Source organism: Cricetulus griseus, chromosome 4 (assembly GCF_003668045.3).
Source record: "Cricetulus griseus strain 17A/GY chromosome 4, alternate assembly CriGri-PICRH-1.0, whole genome shotgun sequence".
Taxonomy (NCBI): Eukaryota; Metazoa; Chordata; class Mammalia; order Rodentia; family Cricetidae; genus Cricetulus; species Cricetulus griseus.
In genome coordinates this window covers 186,524,332-186,550,674 of record NC_048597.1, presented here as the reverse complement: position 1 = coordinate 186,550,674, position 26,343 = coordinate 186,524,332, and the positions used below count along the sequence as shown (strand labels likewise).

Below are 26,343 nucleotides of genomic sequence, written 5' to 3'. Positions count from 1 at the left end.
ACCTTTTTCAATTGTCTTGGTCAAAGTCTTGACTTGATCCTGTAGCTTTTTAATCACTCTGTCCTTCATGTCCAACTCTTCCTCAAGATCCTTCAGAAACCCAGAGAAACAAGGACTTTTCTCAGAAATATCTCCTTGGGCTTTGATTTTGTTAATGGCTTTATGGACCTGTATTTCACACACTGTAAAATTCACTTACACACATGATTAGCACAGCAGCTGCTTTCTGTATTATCCAGTTCCAGATATTTTCAATGCTCCCATCTGGGCTGGCTCAGAGGGCCAAGGGGCTTGACCCAAGCTTGATGCTTTGAGTTCAATTCCCAATACCACATGGTGGGTCCTGCATGTTACACACACAGACACACAGACACACACACACACAGACACACACACACACACACACACACACACACACACACAGTTTTAGCTAGTTTAGTTTTTTACTAACATAACATGAGCTAGAGTCACTGGGAGGCGAGAACTTCAATTCAGAAAATGCCCCACCAGATTGACCTGTGGGGAATTTTCTTGATTAATGATTGATGTGGGAGGACCCACCCCCCATCCCGTTGTGGGTGGTACCACCCCTGGGCAGATAGACCTGGTGATAGAAGGAAGCAGGCTGAGCAAAAAGCCAGTAAGCAATGTTCCTCCATGGCCTCTGCTTCAGTTTCTGCCTTGAGTTCCTGCCCTGACTCCCTCCATGGTAGACTGTGATGTGTAACTATAGGCTGAAATAAACCCTTTCTTCACCAAGTTGCTTTTGGTCATGGTGTTTTATCACACCAATAGAAACCTTAAATAAGACCCATACAAATGTAATTAAAAACTTTAAAATACCATAGCCTTTAGTTTTCACTCTCTGGTCTATTTCTGTAGTCACCAATTTACTATAGGTGTGGGTTTGCCTAGTCTAGCTATTCTGTGCCACAGAAATTACACAAGAAAGGGGCACTTTGGATATCAGAAGAGGGCGCCAGAGAGACTGTTCTGAGGTTTGGGCCCAGCTTTCCCTTTCCTTCCGGTGAAGAGGTGGCCTTGCTCAGGCTGAGTTTGTCTTAAACACTAGGAGGGTCCCAGGTGCCCAGAAGCATCTCTCATAAAGGGCAGAGAGTGTTTCAGTCTTTCTGAAAGTGACTACCTGTTATTTTTTCCTTTTTCTTTCTGAGTGGGTCTCGTATACAGTAGGCTGTTCTCAAACTCCCTTCAAGGATGACCTTTAACTTCTGATTCTCCTGCCTCTACCTTGAGCGCTGGGGTTACAGGCGCTGGCCACCATGTCCGGACTGTGCAGTGCTGCAGATGGCAAGCACTCCATGGCTGAGTTTAATCACCACACAACCGCCAGTCTTTGTGGTAAGGACCCAGAGTGCTCTGAGGGAAGGCCTTTGGAAAGGTCTACAGCTGTTACCCTTATTCTGAAGGCAGCACACTCCCTGCTTAGCAACACCACAGTGGGCACAGGAGCCAGTCATCCCTACTCCTCACCCTGTTTTCCAAAGCCAGCTGAGAGGCCTCTTGCTGGAGAATATGCTTGACTTCCCCTTCAGCTTCTGGTTGCTTCTTCAGGAACTCGCTGGCCTCCTGCAGTTCTTGTATCTCATCTTTCCCTTTGGCTTCCACCGCCCTGAGGAAGGGACAAGGCGCTCTCTGGGCATCGGTGTGACCACCCTAGTGTTGATGGGAGAGCTCTGGCCAGTTCCCAGAACACTTACTTGGCCTGCATTCCTTCCTCTTCTTGGGCTTGAATCAGGTGACTGGACAGCTCTTCCAGCTTTCCTGTCATGAGAAATGTGTCAGTGCTGTGGTCAGCTCGTCACTGAGTTCTAATTTGGGATTGCCATTATTTTCCCTCATCTAAGGCTCTAATCCATATCCAACCAGAGATTAGGTTTATTTATCTGAACAAGGTTTAGGGTTTTTTGTTTGTTTTGTTTTGTTTTTGTAAAGCATTAAGAATGACATTTTATATGAACATCTAGATTTCTGGATTCTCTTTAAAAAATAGTAGCTGGGCATTGGTGGTGCACGCCTTTAATCCCAGCAGAGGCAGAGGCAGAGGCAGAGGCAGAGGCAGAGGCAGAGACAGGCATATCTCTGTGAGTTCAAGGCCAGCCTGGTCTACAGAGCGAGCTCCAAGACAGGCTCCAGAGCTACATGGAGAAACCCTGTATTGAAACCCTCTCCACCAAAAAATAGTAATAGTAGCACCAGGACCTACATTCCCACGGTGTCAGACACCCATGGAACTTGAAGGAAGCTGCCCCTTTAATACTGCACACATTTTTGCCCTCCACGCAGTTCACTTCTTACCCTCTGGTTACCTGCCTGGCCTGGAGACCACAGCTTAATGCCCCCAATGCCCTGACTTCCCATGCATTTCCTAGATGCTGGAGTCTCTAAGAGTAGGCCTAGGGTGGTTCAGTTACCTTCCGTCTTGTCTGTCTGCTCTTTCAGGCGGGACTCAAGATCCTGCTTCTGCCTCTCCAGCTCTGCAATCTGCTGCTTGAAGTCTGGGATCATCTTCAGAGAAGAGTAATAACTATTAGAATATCTGGACTTTACACTCTCCAAAACGAACACTCACCCACCTCCTTGTTCAGCTTGTGGAATACACAGCTGGGATCTGATGACATTATATCCCCTCCCCCTTCATCTGAAGATCTATACAGTGGTCTCCAAAAATCCCAGCACGCTCAGAGAGAGCAGTTCTCACATGGCTATCCTGGGAAGGGAAGAGGTGCACTGTGGGAAGGGAAGATTGACCTTTGCTGAACTGTGCCCATGCCTAGCAATGCGATCTCACCTGGAACAGGACATACTATTTCAGGACATTCTGCAGCTCGAATTGTCCATGACTCTCCATAAGCCCTTCTCCTCTGGTGTTCATATTTTTTACATGTCCTTCACCCACAGCCAGGTAAAAACAGTTTTTCTGTTCTCTAAGTTTATACAGACACCCAGGCCTCTGAAGCCCAAACAAAGAGTACCTCTGAGTGGATCTCGCTGTCAGTTCCTCATTAAAGTTTATCCTATGTACACAAGCCTACGAAGACTCCTGACAGCTCCTGTATGCACCCTGGGGATGTCACTCTGAGAGTCTCAAGTTACAGTCTGGCCAAAAGGAGGAAAGAAGCCAAGAAGCAATAGCTAGTGAGATGGAAGGAGCCTCAGGGGTATGATCCTCTGGAATCCCAGAGGCAGGGGAGCAGCCAGCATCACCACAAGTTGCTGAGGGGCACATGGCATCATGGGGTGACTGCAGAGAAAATGAAGGATGTGTGGACGAGGGACAGTTAATGAGCTTTGAGAAGACCCATCAACTCACAAAGAAATGGGATGGCAACCAAAGGATAAGAAAGTGTGTGTGTGTGTGTGTGTGTGTGTGTGTGTGTCTCTGTGTGTGTGTGTGTGTGTCTGTGTGTGTGTGTGTCTCTGTGTGTGTGTGTGTGTCTCTCTCTCTCTCTCTCTGTGTGTGTGTGTGTGTGTGTGTGTGTGTGTGTGTGTGTGTGTGTGTGTGTGTGTATCTGTAGATCTATGGCAAGGCCTACCATGTTTTCTGATGTCAGTCTGGTGACTTCGTGACGGATGCTTTCATTGATGCCTGTCTCTTCTCTGAACAGCTTCTGCAGGTGGTTGATTTCTTGGCTCAGGTGCACTACTTTGAAGTTCAGACCTTCAATCTCTTTTTCGTAGCAATCCTTCTGAGACTGGAAATGGGTCTCCAGAACACTGTTAAAGGAAGGCGAGAGGAATGAGCCCATGGTCTCCGTGTTGCTGGGCTGACAACAGAGGGGTCATGGTGCCGTAGCTGAGAAAGCCAGGGTCAGCATTTCACCCTCAGGACTAAAGCTGGCAATGCATTCACAGAGCTGGGGGAGGGGAATAGGAAATGTAATCAAAGGACCCTGCCCGCTGTCATAAAACGGTGTATGGCTAACATGCAGTTAATGACAAAGACATTCCATTTTAGAAGTAGTTCTACAGTTATGGTTTTACAGTTAGCAGTTTAAAACCTCTGCATGATACAGTTGTAATGATGTGTCCTATATACCTGTGAGGACTCACTGAAAATACAAGACGAGTCCTTAAAGTGAGCCTTGGGTGGAGGACTCTGCTGTGTCACTACACACTGTCATATGAGCCAGTGGCAGTAGGGAGGCTGCTCTCTCTCTCTCTCTCTCTCTCTCTCTCTCTCTCTCTCTCTCTCTCTCCCTCTCTCTTTCTCTATCGGGTCTTACTATTTATCCTGGAACTCCATATCTAGAGTCCATATCTAGACCAGGCTGTCCTTGACCTCAAAAAGATCCAACTACCTCTGCCTCCTTAGTGCTGAGATTAAAGTGCCATCATGCCTAGTGAGAAGTCTATTTTCAACTCAGTTTGATGTGGACCCAAAACTTCTATAAGACAACGAAGTTAATATAAAGAATTGCAGAAGCATCTTCAGTTCAATCATACTACAGTAGTTGCTTATATAATTATGTTTTGTTTTCCCTTTTAAAATATTTATGCATTTTCATTTTATGTGTGTGTTTGCCTGCATGTATGTATGCCATGATGCCATGTGTGTTCATCCTGTGGAGGGCAGAAGAGGGCATCAGATCCCCTGGGGCTAGAGTTATAGATGGTTGTGAGCTGCCATGGGGGTGATGAGAATCTAATGGACCCTGATCCTTTGCAAGAGCAGTCGATGTTCTTCACTGCTGAGCCATCTCTCCAGTACAGATTTTGTTTGCTTTTTGAGATAGGATCTCTAGCCCAGGCTAGCCCAAACTTCTTCAGTAGTTAACGTTGATGTTGGATTTCCTCATCTTCTTGATTTCCAATTGCTGGGGTTACAGGTGAGCCCCAACACATCCCATTTACTCAAGCCAAGGGATTGGAACCAGAGTTTTATGCATGCAAGGTAAGCACTCTACTAACTGAGCTACATCCCCAGCCCTGTAACCAGTTTTTAGCAAACAGATTATAGGTTTATCTGTTTTTATCTAGTTTATTATCACTAGGTCTCCTCACTAGCCAAATGGCTGAGTTCTTAAAGAAGTCTTTCTAGGGGTTATTAGATAATTTTACCCTAAAAATTTACTTCACATGTCAAATCTAGGTAAGATGAACTTCCCAACATTGTATTGTCTCTGAAAAAAAAAAAAACCCAAACAAAAACAGAACCCCAAGAGAACATCGAACCGAGTTGCTTTCTTTAGTCCTTCATAGGCAAACCAAAGTTCTCCATCTTCATTTAAGTGTTCCAGATCTTCCACAGAGAGCCTGGGAATAAAACAAAGAAGGCACAAAGGTCTAGCCTTGCTCATGTTTTACATGGTTTGTGTGTGTCATTCCTACAGTACTGTGCATCATGCTTTTAAAAAGATTTTGTGTGTATGTGTGTGCACGTGTATGTATGTGTGCGTGTGCATGCTTGAGATTGTGTGTGCACAGGTGCACACACACACACATGCCCTAATGTGCGTGTGCGTGTGTGTGTGCTTGTGTGTGTGTTCAAGTGTGTGTGTGTTCAAGTGTGGGTGCGTGCTGGTAGAACCAGAAGAGGGCATCATATCCCCCATTGGAACTGGAGTTACAGGTGGTTGTGAGTCATCTGACATGGGTGCTAGGAACTGATCCCTGGTACTCTGCAGGAGTAGAAAGTGCCCTTAACCACTGAACCGTCTGTCCCTCCAATTTCCAACACCATTTTTTTCTTTGACACACTGGCCTGGAGCTCATGGATTAGTCAGTAAGCCCAGGGATCCTTCTGTCTCTACCGTCCCAGTGGTTGGTCACAAACATGTAATGTCATGCTTAGTTTTTTTTTTTTTTTTTTTTTTAAGGAAAATATAGGTTCTAGGGATCAAACTCACAGGCTAACACTTTACTTAGCCCACCTCTCCAGCCTGTTTTCTGTTTGTAAATGTCTGATAATGTAAAATTGATTACCTGCTTCTAACGTCTTCAATGTCATAGCTCTCTAGAAGCTGTTTGGTGACCTCTGACATCCGTTCTGGAAGGAAAGGGGGAGCAGTAGAAACCGAATTGGAGCATGACTTTCTTCCTTGTGGCCTTTCTAGAGTGATTTCCTACAGTCCGCAGCTGAATAACCGAACAGCAGGCTATCGACCGACTAACCACCCTCTCAGGTATCCAACTAGCAAGCTGTCCAGACTATCCACTAACCAGCCCATGCCCCTGGTACCTCTCATCTACCCACTAACCAGCCCACACCCTGGTACCTCTCATCTACCCACTAACCAGCCCACGCCCCGGTACCTCTCATCTCCCGTTTCTGTGACTGTACGTGCTTTTCCACATCTATCTTCTGGGCCTGCAGCAGCTCTATCTCCTTCTCAAACTCAGAGATGGTCTAAATCAGAGTCATGAACAAACCAAATGCAGAGAAAACAGCCGTTACACTTTCCATCAGACAAGGGCACACACTTGTCACAGAGCATATGGAACCCAGCAGCCACCAAGGAGTTCCCTAGCTGGAACCTTATCCAGCTCTCATGGCCTCACAGCTTGCCCTGAAGCAGCTCAACTACTTAAAATACTGCTGTTTTCCAGATCTACTTGGTTGCAGAAATTAGCTTCCCCATTGTAAAGGAAATTAACAATTACAGATTTGCCAAGAGAGGGGTGGGGGTAAGCTCAGGTGAAATAGGTACTAAAACCGTCTTTCAGTGGACAGTAAGCCTGAAGAGGGATGGGGCAAAGGTACAGCCTTCCTAGGAAGCTTTTGCCTTCAGCTAGGCTGAGAGGAGGAGCAACTGTAGAGGCAGGGGAGGCTAGGCACCCTGGGAGGGCCACTTGGGGACAGTTTCCTATAAGCATCTCTGCTGGTCAAAAGGCTGCACCTGCTGTTGTCAAACTGCAAGCTCAGCTCAAGGAAGACCATGGATTTGTGGGGTTTGTTTTGTAGCTAAGACAGAAACAGTCTCAGGGACAGCAGAGGTGAAAAGCCCTCTTAGAACACTCTGGTACTCTATGTATTGACAGACCCTAGTTCCTGACTCCACAGAGGAAGGAGCTCAAACATTGAGTGCTCAACCTAGACACCTAATCGTCCTACCAGACCCTGAAATGAGTAGAAGAAGCTGAGTCCTCATCGATTAGAAAATGAATCTACACTGAACTGAAGGTTAAATGACACGTTCAGGATCATGTGGCAAGTATATGGGAAGCTAAGACTGTCCAGTCTGAAGCCTGATTCCCTTTGTGATTTTTTACATAATTCAGGCAATGTTTGCATTTACTTGCAATCTTCAGACTGCATGTAACACAGAGTTCGATAATGATGGTTAAGATCTTTGTAAGTCAGACCTCTCAATGCATCAGAAGAAGTGAGTGACATCTACTGGCATCTCACTCCAAGTGCAGGCTCACAGTTCCTCCAATGTAAGATTATCCTGGAGACATGGCTCAGAGGTTAAGGACACTGGCTGTTCTTCCAAAGGTCCTGAGTTCAATTCCCAGCATCTACACTGCAACTCACAACTGTCTATAACTCTGGTTCCAAGGGATCTGACATCTCAGGCAAGAACACTAGTGCACATAAAATGATGATTAATCATTTTTCAATCAGTTGGTATGACACCCAGCAGACACAGAATCAACTTCCCAGAACAGACAAGTCAAAGGAATAAGTTCATGTGATCCAGTTTCCCCAAATCCCTCACATTTAAACAACAGGAGACCAGTTAGACAAGGAGAGCAGTATACCACTGACTGGTTAACACAAAGTACTTGTATGAAAAGACAGCTTTCCTGGGAAAGCCAGAGGCCGCGCAGACTGACAGTTCTGATGGGAGAAGCCCTTACAGAGCACATGGAGTTGTCCTACAGCCTCATAGAACATCTGCAGAGCTTTCTAACATGTGTTTTCCATGTTTAGAGAACACGACAGCTTTCTGACTTCACAATGAAATGCTGTGCATTTGAGAAGAGGATGCAGCTGGGTGCGGCTCAGCAAGTGTGTTCTTCCTGTACTAGGCACACGCCAGACGTCTGCATTCTAAAGCAATACTCTGTTCTGAGTGACCAGATGGGCACTGCCATTAGCACGTGACAGGAAGATCCTGAGTGCAGGGCCAGCCAGGGTGACATACTGAGAACTTGTTTCAAAATAAACAAATCCTCAACACTATAGGGATGCACATGGTTACGGTTTCTAGTAAGGAATCATGACATACTTCTTAGGGGCTGGCTACACATATGGTTTACTGTTGTTTTTAAATTTGATTCCTCTCAAGAGCTTTTTATTAAATGTCTATGAATGTTTATGTATTTTTATGAAAATTTAGACAACACTGGGGTTTTAATGTTTGGTTAAGCAATTAAAATATTCTTCTATGTGTTTTTTCTTTCTCAGCTTATAAATTTCATTTTTAAACTTTTATTATAGATTGACAAGGTATATATAATATATATATATATATAATATATATATAGTTATGGTTGACAAAGTGAGGTTGTGATTTATGAATGTAATGTAGGAAATTAAGATAACTAACATATATATATATATAAAATATTCTGCCATTTTGAATATTGAAATTTATTCTCTTAACAATTTAAAAATGATTAATACTCTATTATTAACGGTATTTACTACCCTGTAATGGATGTCTTAAGATAGGGCCTTATACAGTCTAGTCTTGCCTCTACCTCCCTGTGCAGCTGAGGACAGCTTGAGCTTCTTCCTGGTTCTCCTGCCTCCATTTCCCCAGTGCTGGGATTACAGGAGTGCAACACTACACCTGAACTTACTGACTGGGCTGCTTCCTCAAGCTTGGATGGCTACTTGTGTGTATTTTCTGATAAGTGGGAGACGACAACAATTTTACTTCAGTACAGGTATTTGTAAGTTTATAACATGATAAATGACAAGGGTACACCTGAATTTATAATTTAGGTTGGGAGTATTCTTTCAGCCAATCTATATAAATAACTATGATTACAAAATGAGAGTGTTAGAAGTTGGCTTTTCAAGTATGAAATACAGTTTCAGACAGCCCAGAGTCTGGGACTTGGGGAACAGAGCACTTGGGCACTGTGTGCCTTCAGTCTGTATGGCTGCTCCAGTAGTTTGATACCTTGGGAAGGCAGAGATGCTACAACTGGGCTAGCAGCTCCTAGGGCCACACTCAACCTGCTCAGACCTTTTCTCTTTCACCCTCTCAGCTAGAGAAGAGCCGGCCAGCACCCCACTGTCACTGTGACTCTGATTCTCACTTCCCCAAGGGTGTCCCCAAGCACCCTAAGCAAGGGGAGGCTACAGGTGGCACCTCCTGTATTATGGATGCACCTTACTTAGCTAAAGGGCTGGACCATTGCTGTCCCTGTCACCCAGGAATCTGAGATAACCTGACTACAAGCATACAGTACTGTCTACTCCTCAATTACATAACATGGAACCTAATTCTGCCTGAATCCGTCAAAAGGAACCCCCCCCCCCACCGACACACACACCATGCCTCATCTGAATCCTCTTCAAAACCCTACCAACGCTGTCTATATTTTTTGTTTGTTTTTTTGGTTTTTCGAGACAGGGTTTCTCTGGCTTTGGAGGCTGTCCTGGAACTAGCTCTTGTAGACAAGGCTGGTCTTGAACTCACAGAGATCCGCCTGCCTCTGCCTCCCGAGTGCTGGGATTAAAGGTGTGCGCCACCGCTGTCCGGCCAACGCTGTCTATGGTATTCATAAATATCTTACCAAAAAGGACAGTCCGCCTGGGGTCCCTCTTGAACCTCAAATCTGAGACCTTTCTGCTATCTCTGCAGATCAAAGGCATCACCAGAGGGTCTAAAAGCCAGCTCACCCACCTTTGCCTGCTTGCTCAGGCGAGCCACCTCCCCCTTCAGGCTGTCAGACGTGACCCGTCCCTCCTCCAGCTGATGATGGAGCTGCGTCCTCTCGTCCTTGAGGCTTTTAATTTCTTCTCTCAGAGACTCTATCTGTTTCTCATAGGCTTGCGTTTTCAGTTCAAAACTTTTTTCAAGAAGTCTAGGCAGCAAAAGAAGAAAAGAAAAACTTAGGTTTGTTTTTATGTCTTTGAACAAAATATACAATATGCTGAAAATGTAGAAGGGACATCTCCATGCCAAAGGAGGAGACAGGCTCACCAGGACCCTTGCAGCCATGGCAATAGCCCATGGCCCTGTTTTTAGCAGGCTGTTCCTGTTCTCTTAGTCTGAAACCAGTGCCTTAGACCTCCAGGTGTGAGCAAGTCTCTGAAGATCACAGAGAGCATGGGACAGAGAGGCTGGACTTCAAGTCACGCTGGGGCACTGCAATCTCAAAGCCATACCCAGTTCCATGCTGTCCCCTGACTGGGGTACACATCCCTCAGCATAGACCTGGCAGACTCTGTCAACTTCTAGCCCTTTCAAGTTCCCAGGACCCTTCAGGGGTTTTATTTAGTCCTCAATAAATATGGGCTAAGCATCCCAAATCACCAAAACTAAATGAGAAATGCTAAAATCCAAAACTACACCACCAGTGTGTTAATGAAAGGTCTCAATCTTTGAAATATTGAGGATTTGGGACTATGGGAGGAGGGTTGCTCTCTTAGTCAAGTCTGTGTCAATGGAAAACTTCTGGCCCCAAGCTTCTCAGGTAAGGAACATAAGCAGAAGGAGTCTCACCTTCCGAGAAATTTGAAAATGATTTTAATTTATTTATTTATTTATGTGTCAGTGTAAGCAGGTGTCTGTGACTGTATGCACATGTGTGTACTCTGATGCTTGCACCTTTGTACATGGAGGCCAGAAGGGGGCATCACACCCCTCAGGGTTGGAGATGCAGGTGTCTTGGGACATGCAGCCTGTGTGAGTGCTGGGCTTCAGACTCTGGTTGCTCAGCAAGCACTCTCATCTATTGAGCCATCCATGCAGCCCATCTTTTAAGAATTTTACAATGTATTTCAGCAAAGCCAGGTATCCCTAAGTGTATGGAAACTCAATGCCTTTGTGAAAGGGTAACTGAATTTAGCAGGTGACGATGAACTAAACAAATAACAAAAAGGAGTCAAGTGACCTAGACCAACTTTGTCTAGTCCACAGGGTCCAGTCAGGACTGAGGCCGCCCCAGGAGCTCTGTGAGCTTCCTGCAGCCCTCACACTGCTAGGATGCCAATCCAGAGCCTCACAACCAGAGCCTCACACCAGAGCCTCACACCAGAGCCTCATCCTGCTGGAATGTCGACCCAGAACTGATTGATTCGCTGTAATAAGCAACCAGGAAGAGACTCTGAGGAAGAGCCATGCTCCACAAAGATTTTTTTTTAAAGATTTACTATGTATAGTGTTCTGCCTACATGTATACCTGCAGACCAGAGAGGGTACCAGATCTCATTACAGATGGTAATGAGCCACCATGTGGTTGCTGGGGATTGAACTCTGGACCTCTGGAAGAGCAGGCAGAGCTCTTAACCTCTGAGCCATCTCCCCAGCCCCTCCACAAAGATTTTTGAAGATATTAATAAACCTTTAAACTTTGTAACCCCCCCCCCAAAAAAAAACCTAAACCCACTACAGTATTCTCAAGAGGCCAGAAAACAAACAAAACCCTGGCGTCTGAGGAAACCTCTGACCTGCAGCCTGAATCACCTGTCAGTCTGCTAACAGTTTGTGCCTCTGAGGATTGTGACAGGGGCCAAGCATACACAGGTAGATGATCCAGGGCCAAATGGAGCTGCAAGGAGGGCTAAGACAGACAGGGTGTTGCTCACTTCACAGGCCTGTACAGCCTCTCCCAGGCAGGACAGCAAGGAGCTCAGGGTGACCTGTGCAGCTGGCTCCTCGGCCTTTGGAAGTCTCCTTATCCACTTCTTTACTTAGACCACAGTTTTTCTGCTAACTGCACAGGGAATTTAACCTCATCATCTCAGGCTGCCCTGAGAGTTTGTCTCCCAAGGAACATGTCAAGAATATTCCACATCACTCCATCTATAAATCACTGACTCCTTCAGAGAAGGGGAGCCCAGACTGGAATCTCTGGGACTTAGCTGATGGTTTATAATTGAGATAGGAAGGGGGCTGGTCCAACCTGAGGTCATGGGGACCAGTGAGGGTCCATCAGCAGGAGGAGTGTGGACAACTCCAGAGCATGGGCATCACTTGAGGCTGTACACTGGGGAACTGGGCCCTCAAGACTAAAATCCCCACTTCTTAAAAATATCCACACCCTGCCTGCCTGGATCTGGATTATGCTAGCTGCAGGCTAAGAAGCAAAACAGAAAATAGCAGAGAGCTGATGAGGATGTAGCCCCATTGGTGGAGGGCTTGCCTGGCAGGCAAGAGGCCCTGAGTTCCATTGCCAGCAATGCGTAAACCAGTAGTGGGGGTGCACAGCTGTAATCCAGCACCAGGGAAGGAGAGGCAGAAGGACCAGAGGTTCAAGGACATCCTTGGCTAGTGGAGGAGGTTCAAGGCCAGCTAGTGATACATAAGACCATGTCAGAAAGACAGGAAGGAAAAAGGGAGGGAGAGAACAGGAGACAGAAAGGAAAGGGAAGGAACAGCTGAGGGAGGGAGGTGGTGGCTTTGAGGCAAGGGTGTCTTACAGTCTTTGCTGTTCCTCTTTTTGCACGTCATCGAAGAGCTGCCTTGTGAGCTTGTCCATTTTTTCTGTGGACAAAGAACAGTCTTTGAAACAAATCTGCCAAGACAATGTCTTAATTGTCTCACGCTCAGACTCACCATAGAGGGTTTATTCAGCTGAGGCTTAAGATGAGGGCGCATGCCCTTTGTAAACTAGATACACAGGTGAGGGGGCTTCAAAGTAACAGCTGTATTAAACTTATCCATCCAAATGTGCCTCTGGTACCAAATAGGCAATTTTCCATCTACACTTGCTAGAACTTAAATATTCTTGTGGCAACCTTCACATACTTAGAAAATCCCCCAAAACAACTGTTCAGGGGTAATGTGATAGAAAGGATGTGTGTGTGTGTGTGTGTGTGTGTGTGTGTGTGTGTGTGTGTGTGTGTGTGTTGATCCTCTCCCTGCTCAGGCTCCAGCTTACTCCTTGACCTCTCTGCCCCTCACTGACTCAGTGGGCTCCAAAGCCTGGACCACAGTCAGGGTGTGCCTTCTTGCTGGAACCCTACCGGTCCTGTCCTAACTTAGAGACACTGACTGACTTCCTCTTCATCTTTAGCTGCTCCTCAACCATTCCCTCCACCCCAAGCCTGATGCCCTTTAGTCCACATGCTGGGCAGAATGTGTGCAAGGTTCCCTAGGCCACTTACAAGTCTCTTACACTCTTAGATACACTCACATATACACTCATATGTTGACTAACACTCTTATATGCTCATATATTCATGGATATTCTTAAATACACACACGTATACACCCCAAACTATACACTCATGCTTGCACACACTCACACTCTTACACACTTGTGTCCCCACACTTATATTCACACTCTTATACACTTACACATGTTCATACTCTCCTGCACACACTTCTCACATTCAGACACAACTGTGTACTCTTAAACACATACATACCCCGTACACTTACATTCATGAACACCCATAAACTGTTGTACATGCACTCTCTCACAAACGTGCATACACACTATTGCACTCAAACTCTTCTGCACACCAATATACTCACACATATTCATACTCTTACACACTCACACTCATGCATAAACTCTCACACACTCACACACTCTTATATATACACCCTCACATACATTCATACACACTCAGACTTCTGTAGGGTGTCAATATATGTTTCTTTTATTGGTTGATGAATAATGCTGTTTTGGTCAATGGACAGGCAGAATGTAGCCAGGCAGGAAGTATAGGCAGGGCTACCAGACTAGGAGAATTCTGGGAAGAGGAATATTGAGAGTGGGTCACCAGGAGACGCTACGTAGCTACCGGGAGGGTAGGACACCCAGGAATTTTCCAGTAAGCCAAGACCATAAGACCATGTAGAGATACATAGATTAATAGAAAGGGGTTAATAATTAAGAGAGAGCTAGCTAATAAGAAGCCTGAGCCACTGGCCAAACAGTTTATAATTAATAATATAAGCCTTCCTGTGTGTTTATTTGGTACTAAATGGCTGCAGGACCAGAGGGGACAGAAACTCCCATCCACACAGGCTCTCAACCACTCACACACATAAAAGCAACACAGTACACACACATACACATACAATACACCACACACTCACATTCTCATCCCTGGGTAAAACCTCAGGGCTTCTGCCTATGAGGTGCAGACAGGGTGAGGCGAGCAGGGTGGGCCGGTTATACCCACACTGCTGAGTGACGCCCAGTGCTGGCTACCTTTCAGCTCCTCGGTCTTCTCTTGCAGCATCAGCTCTGCTTGCTCTTTCTGCAACACCAGCTCTGCATTGTGCTTCTGCAGCTTTGACAATCTCTAGAGAAAGAAAGGGACATGAGGAGACCTTGGTGAAGTCCCTGCCATCAGCTCTTGTGACAAGCCCTGGGCTCTTCAATCACATATGCTTGCTCAGCCTATGTCCAGAGTTGACAGCCTGCACCAGTCACAGAATCTGGGGATCAAGGGGACTTCAAAGCAGACACAGTCCCACCTACCTCCCTAGCCATGACTGACAGCTAACAACTGGGAGAAGAACCCAAGTCCAAGGACTATCTCCAACCTCTCCTGAGCTCTGGATACCCAGGGCAGTTTATTAATTAACTGTGGCAATAACTTTTTAGTTTACAAGACACACTGGGTTCACATTTTCAGACTGCGGAGGGGAGGGAGGAGAGCAGGGCAGAATCTGCAGGGTTAGAAGTGTGGACACCTTGATGCTGATGGCCATGACTGGCAGCGGCAGCAAGGGCAGCAGCGGTGTGGACAACCCTGAGCACTAGGTCACAGAAGGGCAAAGGAAGCCCTCTGAGTGCTCATGGCTACCAATGTGGGAGCTTCAAACCTTTGGAAGACGCAGAAGAAAGGACAATAATGAAAGAGTCTGTTAGAATATGCTAGAATGCAGCCGGGCAGCGGTGGCTCACGCCTTTAATCCCAGCACTCGGGAGGCAGAGGCAGGCGGATCTATGTGAGTTCGAGACCAGCCTGGTCTACAAGAGCTAGTTCCAGGACAGCTTCCAAAGCCACAGAGAAACCCTGTCTCAAAAAACAAACAAACAAACAAAACAAAAAAAGAATATGCTAGAATGCACCTGCCCATGCCTGTGTGGGGCCCATGGTGGGCACTGGCTAAATTATTTTCCATGAAAACTTCACCCCTAAGTCTTTTTCCAGCCTCCTTTTGTCATTTCTGTTTTAAATACGAGGAAGCTGAAGTTCAGAAGGTCAGTGACCTGGCCAAGCTGCACGACAGCCAGCAGCAAAGTCAAGATAGGAATCTAGGATGTCGGGATTTCTCACTGGACCTGAGAGATAAAATCTGCCCCAGGTTCTGCAGCACAGTTCAGGAACAGGTGGCCTCCAGGGCCCATGCAAGTGGACAAGTGACAGAGGGAGGAAGGAAGCAGCCAGCAGTGTTGCTTGGGCTTTGTGTCCGTTTGCAAAGGTGGACAGGGAGAGCATCTGATCCCTCCCCTAAGCACACGATTCTCCCCAGAGCCCAGGCCTCTGGGCTGCCTTTGTCAGGGCTGTGAAGTCCTGCTTTATTGCAGCACAAGCAACCTTTGCCTCCTCTGCTAAGACAGGGGGAGTGTGGACTCCCCCATGTGGTATACTTCTGACCTCCTCCACCGTGTCCCTGTATCTCCTGCCCTTCTCTTCATAGCTGTGTCGGTGGCTGGCTGCTCTCTCCAGCTCCGCTTCCAGCTTCTGAAGCTTTTCCAGGTCGCCAGCCCGCAGAGTGGCCAGGCTGGTCAGCTTCTCCACCAGTCCATGGTTCTCTTTGCCCTGGAGAAAGACTCTGAGGTCAAAGGTCTGTTCAAAGAGAAGCAGCCACTGGATTCATGCCTCGCATGACAACGTAGCATGTATCTACAACAGCCACAAGTGGCATTTATTATCTACAACACCACAAGTGACATGTATTAGCATCTTCCCACAGAACGAGTGAGGTAGATTCTTTCTGAGCTGGTGACTCTTGCCATGGGTGGCCCATCTGCTCCTGGGACACTGCAACAACTTTAATACTAGAGGCTATGTTGTGTTTACCTCAAAAATTATATGCTGTATCTTCATCTGTGGACCCGGGATAGGAATATTGGGAAAAAATGGACTTCTAAAGAGGGGACTTGCGATCTCTGGAGGCCATGGGGTGGGCCCCAGGCAACACAGGTGATGTGCTCAGTGGGTCAGGATAGACTCACAGAAGGCAGGTTAAGGCAGGTTGTAGGGGGCAGGGGAGGTGGCGCTAAGATTAAAATGCTTGCCTCCCAAGACAAAGTGCTAGAGTTTGGGTTCCCAGAATTAACAAAAATGTCAGATGGTCACAGTGGCCTGCTTGTAACACTAGCCTTGGAAGGTAGAAAAAGTGGATTCCTAAAGAAAATTAGCTAGTAGGTGCCACTAGCCATATGAGTGAGTTCTGGGTTTGACTGACAGTCCTTGCTTCAAAAAGGATAGGATAGGGAGTAATCAAACATTTATATAGACATGTACATTTGCACATATGAACATGCATAAACATAGACACACACACACACACACACACACACACACACACACACGCACACTGATACCTACCTGGTCCTCCAGCTTCTTCTGCAAACGCTGGACCCTGTAAGTCAGCTGGATATTGAGCACAAACCTGCGGATGCTCTGGAATCTGCGCCGGGCCAGCCATGCCCTTGCATACTTCTGAAGGATCACAGCCTTGTGCTCCTGCAGCAACTGGAGAAGGAGCCTTGTGAAGTGTCAGCCAGATTCCCTGCCACTCTCTCCAGGTCCTTTATCGCCAGGAGAGCCAGCCCCAGGGCATTCCCACAGTGCAGGACAAGAATCTCCCATCACTGATCCACTGAGCCTTTTATCCCTGAAAGCTGAAGCAAAGCCTTGGGCAAACCCCCAGGGCAATGAGGGTACCTCTTTCACTGGAACGCCCAAATTGATGAGTGAACAGCAGTCTGTGTCCACTCCATACCTTGCGGTACTGCTTCCTGGCCAGGAAACCCCTTGTGTAGGCCTGGATGGTGATGGTGGCCACTCGGATCAGCTGGTACAGGTTGCGGACCAGGTACCCTCGGCAATGCTTCTGGAGGATGATGGCTGCCCAGGCCTCCTTCAAAGCAGTGGCAGTGATGGCCTTCCTTGGGTAAAGAGAGGCAGTGTGAGCGGGTGGTCAGAGCCTCAGCCTTCACCATGAACCACAAGTTTGGGCAGCACCTTTCAGTGAGGGGGCTTATCAGGTTCTTACATCTCTACCATTAAGTGGTCCATCCTGCTGCAACTTCAGGTCCATCTGTTGTGCTATATCGTTTATGATTTATTAAAGCCACTGGAGATCAAAATTGCAAAGCAGCCATACTAGTTAGCCATAGAAGCTGGGCACACACCTTTAATGCCAGGACTCAGGATTAAGAGGTAGACAGATCTCTGTTAGTTCAAGGCCACACTGATTACACGAAATTGATGCAGTCCTAAAAGAAACAACTCACACAAAGGTGATCTCAGCACCTGGGATCATTCGCCTTTAATCCCAGGACTAGGGAGGTGGATACAGGAGGATATGGCTGGGCAGAGAAAGGAATATAGAGAAGAGGAGACAGGAATCCAGAGCCTTTTGCCTCTGAGGATTTGTGGAGACAGGATTGCCATTTCAGTTGGGTAGAGGTAAGAGCTACTGGCTTGGCTGCTTTGCTTCTCTGATACTCAGCTTGAACTCCAATATCAGTCTCTGGGTCTTTATTTTTCGTGTTACGCTGACCTCAGTGTGGGTCACTCTGGCACGGAGGGGCCACATGGGCTGTCTCCCATATGTGTTTGCTTGAGCCGGTTAACCAACAGATGCACAGCCCACGTCTAAACTATGAGGATGTCAGTGCCCTGGAACCCCTACTTGCTCATGCATTCATTCATGGAGAGATTTGGAGTTGGCAGACCATGACCTGAGGGTCAAATCTGCTGACACCATCAAGCCTTGATGGACACACCTGTGATTGCTCTACACACACTGCTGACAGCAGCTGTTGTAACCGGAGCTGGCCTTCAGTGCGTCCCCGCAGAGTTTATATGCTGGACACCTGGCCCTGGTTGTGATGTAAGGGGTGGCCTTGTGGAAGGTAGGCCACTGGAAACATGGCCTCTGAGTGGCTCAATATGAGTCAGAGCTAAGGGGGGTGGGCTTTTTTTTATCCTTTTTACTTTTTATTTTAGAATTTATTTTATTTTTGTGTGTATGTGTGAGTGTGTGACACACATGCACAGGTATGTGCCCATGTGCACATGGAAGCCAGAGGAGAATGTCACATTCCTGCTCTCACTCTCTGCCATATTCCCATGAGACAAGGCCTCTTGTTGAACCTGGAGTCAGGCTGGTGACCAACAAGCCCCAGCAATCCTGTCTTCATGGTTACAGGCATGTGTGGACAAGCCCAGCTGTTTCCACATGGTGCTTGGATACAAACTTAGTTGTTATGCTTTGCAGTAAATGCCATCTCTCTGGCCCTTACTTATCTATTTATTGAGAGACAGGGTGTTGCTATTTCATAGCAAAATCTTGACTGGCCTAGTACTCATAATTTAGCCTAGCCTGGCCTAAAACCCACAGCATTCCCCTGACTCAGTCTCCTGAGTGCTGGGATTACAGGACATAACACCATACTTAATGAGAGTGGCTTTATATAGAGGTAGCCCCATGAACTTGGTCCCTTTCCCACGTGGCTGTTTCTGGCTCTTTTCTCTGTCACACAGTGTCACAGCAATAGAGGCCATTATCAGAGGCCAAAACAACTCATACTCCAAAACTGTAATCTCAACAACCCTGTTCTTCATAATGTGTCAAGTCTCAGGCCCTTTCTTACAGCCACAGAAAATAGGCTAATGCATCTGCTTGCAGTAGAAGTTGCATCAGATGTCATGAGCCATTAAAGCCTCAAATAGTTATTGCCTGGCTCTTGTATAGGAAAGCTTGTTAACATGGGCCTAAAGGTCTGGAGGTGAACATAGGCTCTTCCCTTCAGAGCACATAAGCCCATGGAGGAGGTGGATTTGTGAATGGCCAAGAAACATAAGTAAAACAATTATATTTCATATTAGATCAGATGAAAAGGACCAATCCTGTCTGTGAAGAGATGGCTCACAGAACAGGACCTTCTCACATCCAGGCGCATGGTCACTGGTAGGGACCCCTCACCCACACCTGTGTCCATGGAGCAAGAAAAAGACTCCTGTCCTCAGTTGCCCCTCCTCCTGGGTACTCCAGCAGTGAAAGCCCTATGACCTAGCTGTTCTCCGTGGGTCCAGCATACCCCACTGTTGACCTGGGAAGTAATTGGTATGACCCCGGTGTCGCCTTCCTCATACACTTACCTCACTGTTTGCTGACCCCGGAAGTACTGCTGGATTGTCAGGGCAGCTTGTCTCTCTCGGAGGAACTTCTTCCTCTGCAGCCAGCCCCGCACATGCTTTTGAATCATAATACAATCCTGCCTCAGTTTATCTAAGCGGAGTTTCTCTAAATAAGCCACTTGTCCTGCTCTGAAGAAAATTTTGGTTCTACCAAACTGGTATTGGTTAGAATCCTGGAAGAGAAGAAAGATGCAAGTTAGAAATAAAGGCTTTTAGATTTGACATTGAGAGAGTCAAAAGATTTCCAAGCTATTGGTATTACTTTGGTACAAGTCAGAAAACCCAGAATCACAATCTAGAAACTTCAAGGTGCATATTGTTTTCTGTCTTGATTTTGGGTACATGTTCCTATCCCATTTCCTGGCCATCATGACTTGCCATCTTATGTCACTATCCCATCTCCTGGCTGTCTTGACTTACCATCTTTGTGTCCCTATCCCATTTCTGGCTGTCATAGCTTGCCATCTCTTTTCCACTCTAACTCATTGCCTCAGTAATAACCTCAATCCATGCTGAGCAACATGACCACGCTGCTTGGTTAGCACCTCATCTGACCATGTCCTGTGACCCAGGTGCATGGAGGATGGTATTGGATCATAGGAGAATGAGGCAGGGGGATGGCGGTGGAATTCAGGGTTTAGATCCCTAAGGGAGATGCCTGCTGTTAAGGGATCTTGCCACAGTGGGCATGGCTGCTGCCGTCTCACTAGCACGTGAAGGGACAGGTTTGGGAGGCACGCTGCTGGAAAGAGCCCAAGATCCCAGCAGACGAGACCAACCTGGATGAGCCTGTGCAAAGCCACCTTGCACACCTCTTTCTTATCACTGAGGGACAGCTCCTGCTGGGTCATAAGGATGCCATAGCGACTGTAGAACTCGAGGTATGTCCACCTGCAAAATCAGAGAGGAGGCTCTTCATGCAGGGGACTATGTTGCCCCCACCCACGGGGGAGGTGGCACAGTCTGCTCTGGTGACATTCCCCTGTGTCAATGCCAAAACACCCAGCATGTGCACCATGATTGAACTGCTTCAACCAACCCTCTGTCCCTCCTCAGCTCCTGTCTTGACAAGGCAGCTGGGACCATCACCAGCACCTGAGATGGGGGCCTGAGGTGCTTCTGAGATCCTATAGCACCTTTGTCACAGATCAGACATTATATATTTCCCAAAGGCTCAGATGTGGAAGGCTAGGTCCTTAACACGGTGTTCGGAGGCAAGGCTCCTGAAAGCAATTGGATCCTGAGAATTCTGGTCTAATTAATGGATTATCCCATGGATGGAGTCTATTGGAGGGGTGGAAACCAGAAAGGACATGGGGCTAAGTTGGAGGAAGTAGCTCACTATGGGTACAGCTTTGTCCCTGACCCCTCCCTTTTGTCCCTCTATCTGCCTCCTGCCTACAGTGAGGTGAGCCACTGTGGTCCACATGTGCCCCGCTCCGTGATGCTGTGACCGGAAACAAAGCCAAATGGCCATGGACCAAAACCTTTGAAACCATGAGCCAAAATAACCCTGCCTCCCTTGTCTCCTCAGGTATTTGGTCACTGTGAGGAAAGATGGGCATTTCTACCCTGACCTTCCTCCAGGAAAATGCACCTTACGAAATGCAATGCTTATTAAAAAAATTGCCACTATTCTACCTGTTCTCAGCAAACACTTGAATGAGGGCAACTGTTAGGTCCAAAGTGAACACCCAAAATGGTGGTGCCGCTGACAGTGTCTTAGGATATCATTTAGATGACAGCATAGGCCAGCTCAGGCTGGACTCTGATTGGGTAAACAGAAGGACTGCTATTGAATAAACAAAAACCGAAACAGCCTTCCTCAGAAATCCTGTGAAGCAGGTTTCTGTTTGTCATGGAAAAGCCATTGCTTCCCTTATCTGTCCCCCTACAGCCAACCAACTCTGGCAAAGTGTATCCAGTTTCTGTTTAACCCAAACAAGTCTGCAACAGGTTCACCCTAGTCTAGACTAGGTGGACTAGACCCACACCCAGCCTTCCCACTGTCCTGTTCTACACTCTACACACACACACACACACACACACACACACACACACACACACACACCAGTTTGATTCTCCTAATAAACTTTCTGCCAATGGTGTGGTCCTGTCTGGTGGCTTCATTGTGCTTCAGCTTACAACAACCTACCTGGAGGGGTAGCTCTGGGCACTGATTCGAATTGTTTCTAAAACACCACAGGCTCGCAGCTGCTGGACGATTCGTTTGGAGTCAAACCTTGAAGCAATGTTACAGTGTGTTCAGACCCTATGACCACGGAATGTCCCAGAACATGTGCAGCACGGAGGCCTGGACAGCAGGGCCCAGCCCTGTTGCCTCTTCACCCTCAACTCACACAGAGTGCCAGGCACACAGCAGACCTGCAGAAGTAGCTACAGAATGTTCTGGAACAGCCTCTCTGTGAAGCTGTCTAGAAGCTGGGGGGGTAGGTAGGTGTGCCAAGGAGCTCTGACTGAGGGATGTGAGGGGGGGGGCCTTAGGACCCAGGACTAACACTGTTGGTACCCCACAGACACACCCAGCACCTCCACTGACTCTAAGGGCTTCCCTTTTAGCTCCAGTAGGTTAACAAGGACTTCACGATTTACATTCATTGGTTAGAGGCTTTTACCCCAGGGCCCCTGAGACCAAATCTGATGTCTTATGCTATGTCAGCCCTCCCACCCCCCATGCACATATGCCCATTATACAAGCAGAGGGGCTTGGGTCCTGGGTGTCTAACTTGTGCTTGGAGACAATTATTTCAAACTCAGGCCTGGAGTTGAGGTGGTTTAACCAACCAGAGAAGGCCTGCTAACATATAAAAGGCAACACCGAATCATTGAAGAACTCAGAAACACTGTAAAGTTCATGAGGAATCTCAGCAAACTCCAAAATCCTGGTCATTTAAATTCGAAAAGCCTCCTCCCACAGGCTCAGGTCTTAGAACACTTGGTCCCCAGTTGTAGCCTGTTTGGGAAGGTCATGGGATCTTTACAAGCTGGAGCCCTGCTGGAGCAAGCACACGGGTGTGGCGGGGTGCGCAAGGGGCAGGGTGGGAGGAGGGGTCTTTTGAGAGTTTATAGCCTTGGCCCATTTCCAGTTTGCTCTCTCTGCTTCCTGCATGTGAATAGAGACTCGAGAGTCCAGCTTCTCACTCTTGCTGCCTGCTGCCATGCCTCCCTCCCTCGCCATTCGGGAGTCTCCCTCTGGAACCGTTAGCTCAAAGGAACTCTTTCTTCTTTAAGCTGCCCTTGGTCACAGTAGGATGCCGTTTTTGCAGGGCTTGCATTTCCTCGACAAGAATACTTACTCAAAGGGCAGCTTCTCATCGTTTGGCTTGATGCACCGAACGTAGTGGGGTGTGGTGGCATTAAGGGTTTCCATGAGCAAGTACAGAGAGCTTCGGAACTAGGAAACAGGGCCAGAGGTCAGGGTTGCTCTGCAATGATTTAATGCTTAGATCAAGACAAATAAAGCCGATCAGTAAGCAGAGGTAATCTTAGGGCAGGAGAGATGGCTCAGTTAGGAGCACGTGTGGCTCTACTGGAAGACCGGAGTTTTGTTAGCAGCACCCACATTGGGTGGTTCACAGATGCCTGTAACTCTAGCTCCAGGGGATCAAACACCCTTTTCTGGCCTCTTCGAGTACCTGTGTACACCCCCTGACACACACATCCATATACTCTGACCAGTTCCCCTGCAGCAGAGAACTAATGAATCCCATGACTGCACAGGCTGAGAAGAGGCCTTGGATGTGTTGAACTGGGAGTTAGTTGGCAGTGCTAACAGATGGGTTGGAAGAAGCCTGTTGTCTGCGGCCATACTTGAGCTATGGGTCGCACAGGTGTCTGGCTCCCCAGAGCCTGACGCTACTGGCTGGCCGCCTCCCACCTCACTCCTGTATACCTTGCTCCCGACTGTGGTCCGGAAGTGCTTGCTGTTTGGCTTGATGACCTGCTTTGCAGATTTAACTGTGATCGTTGAACCAAAGGGAGAAGACGGAGCAGGGTTTTCTTGGAAAAAGGTGGCGCAGAGATGAAACTGGAACAGAGAGGGTTTTAATGTCTCCAAGTGTTGACTAACACAAGCGGAATTCACAGTCATAACAGCTATCTACATGAGAGGTTTCAGAGTGCTAGCCCCAGCCACCTCTTCAGCCGGAGCTCCATGGAATAAGGCAGAGCCTATTGATGGTGACACCCATGGCCTCCTTCCTGGGACAGCTGTGCTAGTGTCTGCGTGTACGCACTGCTCCAGCCAGCAGACGAGACATCTACGACCCCTCCTGAGCCCCCGGCTCAGCTAGACTCTTTTCTCAGCCCACTCACTCCTCCCTGCAGATCCAAGCCCTGCTCCAGAATCAAGGCTGTGACAGTGTCTTCCAGCCACACCCCTATTCACAATGCTGAGCCCACACCCCAAATCCATGTTTATATGTGGATGTGTTTATGTATATCGTGTGTTTATGTGTGTGAAGGTGCGTGTACACAAGGATAGACATGGGTATGGAAGCCAAAGGACGACCCCAGGCTTGGGGCTTACCAAAATCATAACACAGGAAGACCAGGAAGTCCATTTCCACTTCCCCACCTGCTGGGGTTACATACATGTGTGTACCATAGGTGCTGGGGCTCAGACTGGTTCTCATTATTGTATGGTAATCACTTACTGAGCTAGCTCCTTAGACATTTTTATTTTTTGAGGCAGGGTCTCACTATGTAGCCCAGGCTGACCTAGATCTTGCTACTACTGCAGAGCCCAGGCTGGCCTTTGTCCTGCCTCTGGTCTCTCGTCTTTATTTGCTCCTCTTTGAGGCATCCATATTCTGCTGTACATCAGTTGTGTCACGGGGCTGTCTTCTGTCATCATTCATTCTTTGAAAGTGGACAATGCCCTCCAAAGCAGGACCCTTTGCATCCTCCTGTGCCTCTGGGCCCTGGCTGCATCTGGAGTTCCCACCTGTTAGCTCAGGAGACAGACCCGCTGCTGCTGCTGGGGCTATAAGACATCTTCTGTTTTTTTTTTTTTTTTTCCTTTTTAAATTTAAATTAGAAATAAGCTTGTTTTACATGTCAATCCCAGTTCCCCCTCCCTTCCCTCATTCCCTGCCCCCCACCATCCCCCATCCCATCCCCTTTCTGCTCCCCAGGGACGGTGAGGCCTTCCATTTAGATCCTCAAAGTCTGTCATATCATTTGGAGCAGGGCCTAGGCCCTCCCCCGTGTGTCTAGGCTGAGAGAGTATCCCTCTATGTGGAATGGGCTCCCTAGTATACAAAATGGGCTCCATTGGCATACTAGGGATAAATACTGATCCACTGCCAGAGGCCTCATCTTCTAGCCAGGACCTGAGGTAAGCTTGGGGCTGAGTAAATGCTCAGCATTTAAGTCAACTAATTCTGTCACAAGACACAGTCCATGTCAACCCTGAGTGCTTGTCTGTGAGCCACTTTGATGCATGTGGTCGTTTCCAATTAGCATCTGTTTATGATCATCAGTGCAATTGCTCAGGCTCACTTAGGAAATTGCCAAAAGATGGGAGCGTTTTCAACAGTGGATTGGATCTTCTAGAAGAGGGAAACAAATATAGATAACATTACTATACAACAAAGACCTATCTATGAAATGCCTCTTCTCAAAGTTTTGTAAGGAAATGTTTGAGTGGGAAGAAAAGGCCAGGAATCATTCATATGGAGATCAGTGGATTCTAGGACCTACTGCCCCAGGGCACACTTCCTTCTGCCATTCCACACTTGGTTTGACTTTCTTATGATATGTGTGTGCAGGCGTGTGTGTGTGTGTGCGTGCGTGCGTGCGTGCGTGCGTGCGTGCGTGCGTGCGTCTGTGTGTGTGTGTGTTGATGTTGGGTGTGTTCTTCAGTAATTCTTCGCCTTATATTTTGGGATAAGATCTCTCACTGAACCTGGAACTTACCAGCTTAGCTACTCTGGCTGATCAGCAAGCTCCAGAGATCTGTCTGTCTGCCTCCCCAGTGCTGGGACTACAGGTGCACAGTGCTACGAGAGGGCTTTTTGCCATGGGCACTGAGGATCAGACTTAAGTCCTCATGCTTGTGATGCAGTCATTTTACTTACTGACATCTCCCCAGCTCTTTGTTCTGGTTTTCTTTGAGTGCTGTGGGTACCTCACACTGCTTATTTATGGTTTCCTCTAGAATATGGGTGCCTCTGGAAAGACTTGTTCATTAGGAATGTTCACTGTTGTGTCCCCAGAAGTGAGGATGGGGACTTACACACAGCTAGTGCCACGTTCCTTTGTATGAATGAAGGAGCCAAATGTGAAGTGTGCTTTCCTGACCAGCTGTGTTAGCTGTCCTCCTTTGGTCGCTTGCATGTCCGACCACATGTATGTGGTTTACAATGCTTCCAGATACTAAAATATACTTTACCTCCAGTTCCAAACCAAGTAAAATGTGGTACATGTATACAATGGAATTTTATTCAGCCGTGAAAAAAAAAAAAAACGAAATAAAAAATAACTGCTACAAGGTGCTGTTACCCAGTAGCTCCTTTCTCTCCAACTCTACCCTTCCTGTGTCAGTTACACAATAAGCAGCAGCCTGTGCCGCTGGGGCCCCTGCCAACCTTGCTTGCTCGGAGGATTTCAACCAGCATGTCATAGACAGTGTCTCTGTTCTTCTCCAGGAAGCCTTCACACTGGTACTCCACCTGTGCAGAGAGAGGCCAGTCACCCCAGAGCCTAGCGCCCACAGCATCAGGTACAAGCTTGTCTTTCCCCTTTCTTTCTTTTCTTTGTAGTACATGCGATCAAACACAGGGCTTTACATGCACTGAGCATGTGTTCTACCACCGAGCTACACTGCCAGG

General features: G+C 47.4%; 1 protein-coding gene across 1 annotated transcript in view; it reads right to left on the bottom strand.

The window, feature by feature from the left end:
- The window catches only part of Myo5c (myosin VC), a 74,260-nt gene that overhangs the window by 14,792 nt on the left and 33,125 nt on the right, over positions 1 to 26,343 (bottom strand). Inside the window, exons 14-33 of the mRNA XM_027411146.2 lie at positions 26,101 to 26,184; positions 23,403 to 23,537; positions 22,807 to 22,904; positions 21,645 to 21,731; positions 20,269 to 20,380; positions 19,451 to 19,662; positions 17,064 to 17,229; positions 16,667 to 16,813; positions 15,710 to 15,874; positions 14,311 to 14,404; positions 12,566 to 12,629; positions 9,825 to 10,005; positions 6,274 to 6,367; positions 5,944 to 6,007; positions 5,194 to 5,274; positions 3,555 to 3,735; positions 2,433 to 2,526; positions 1,719 to 1,782; positions 1,492 to 1,630; positions 3 to 90 (exon numbers count right to left, since the gene is read on the bottom strand). Coding sequence (XP_027266947.1) covers positions 3 to 90; positions 1,492 to 1,630; positions 1,719 to 1,782; positions 2,433 to 2,526; positions 3,555 to 3,735; positions 5,194 to 5,274; positions 5,944 to 6,007; positions 6,274 to 6,367; positions 9,825 to 10,005; positions 12,566 to 12,629; positions 14,311 to 14,404; positions 15,710 to 15,874; positions 16,667 to 16,813; positions 17,064 to 17,229; positions 19,451 to 19,662; positions 20,269 to 20,380; positions 21,645 to 21,731; positions 22,807 to 22,904; positions 23,403 to 23,537; positions 26,101 to 26,184 — 2,350 coding nt within the window. The remainder of the gene's footprint in view (positions 1 to 2; positions 91 to 1,491; positions 1,631 to 1,718; positions 1,783 to 2,432; positions 2,527 to 3,554; positions 3,736 to 5,193; positions 5,275 to 5,943; positions 6,008 to 6,273; positions 6,368 to 9,824; positions 10,006 to 12,565; positions 12,630 to 14,310; positions 14,405 to 15,709; positions 15,875 to 16,666; positions 16,814 to 17,063; positions 17,230 to 19,450; positions 19,663 to 20,268; positions 20,381 to 21,644; positions 21,732 to 22,806; positions 22,905 to 23,402; positions 23,538 to 26,100; positions 26,185 to 26,343) is intronic.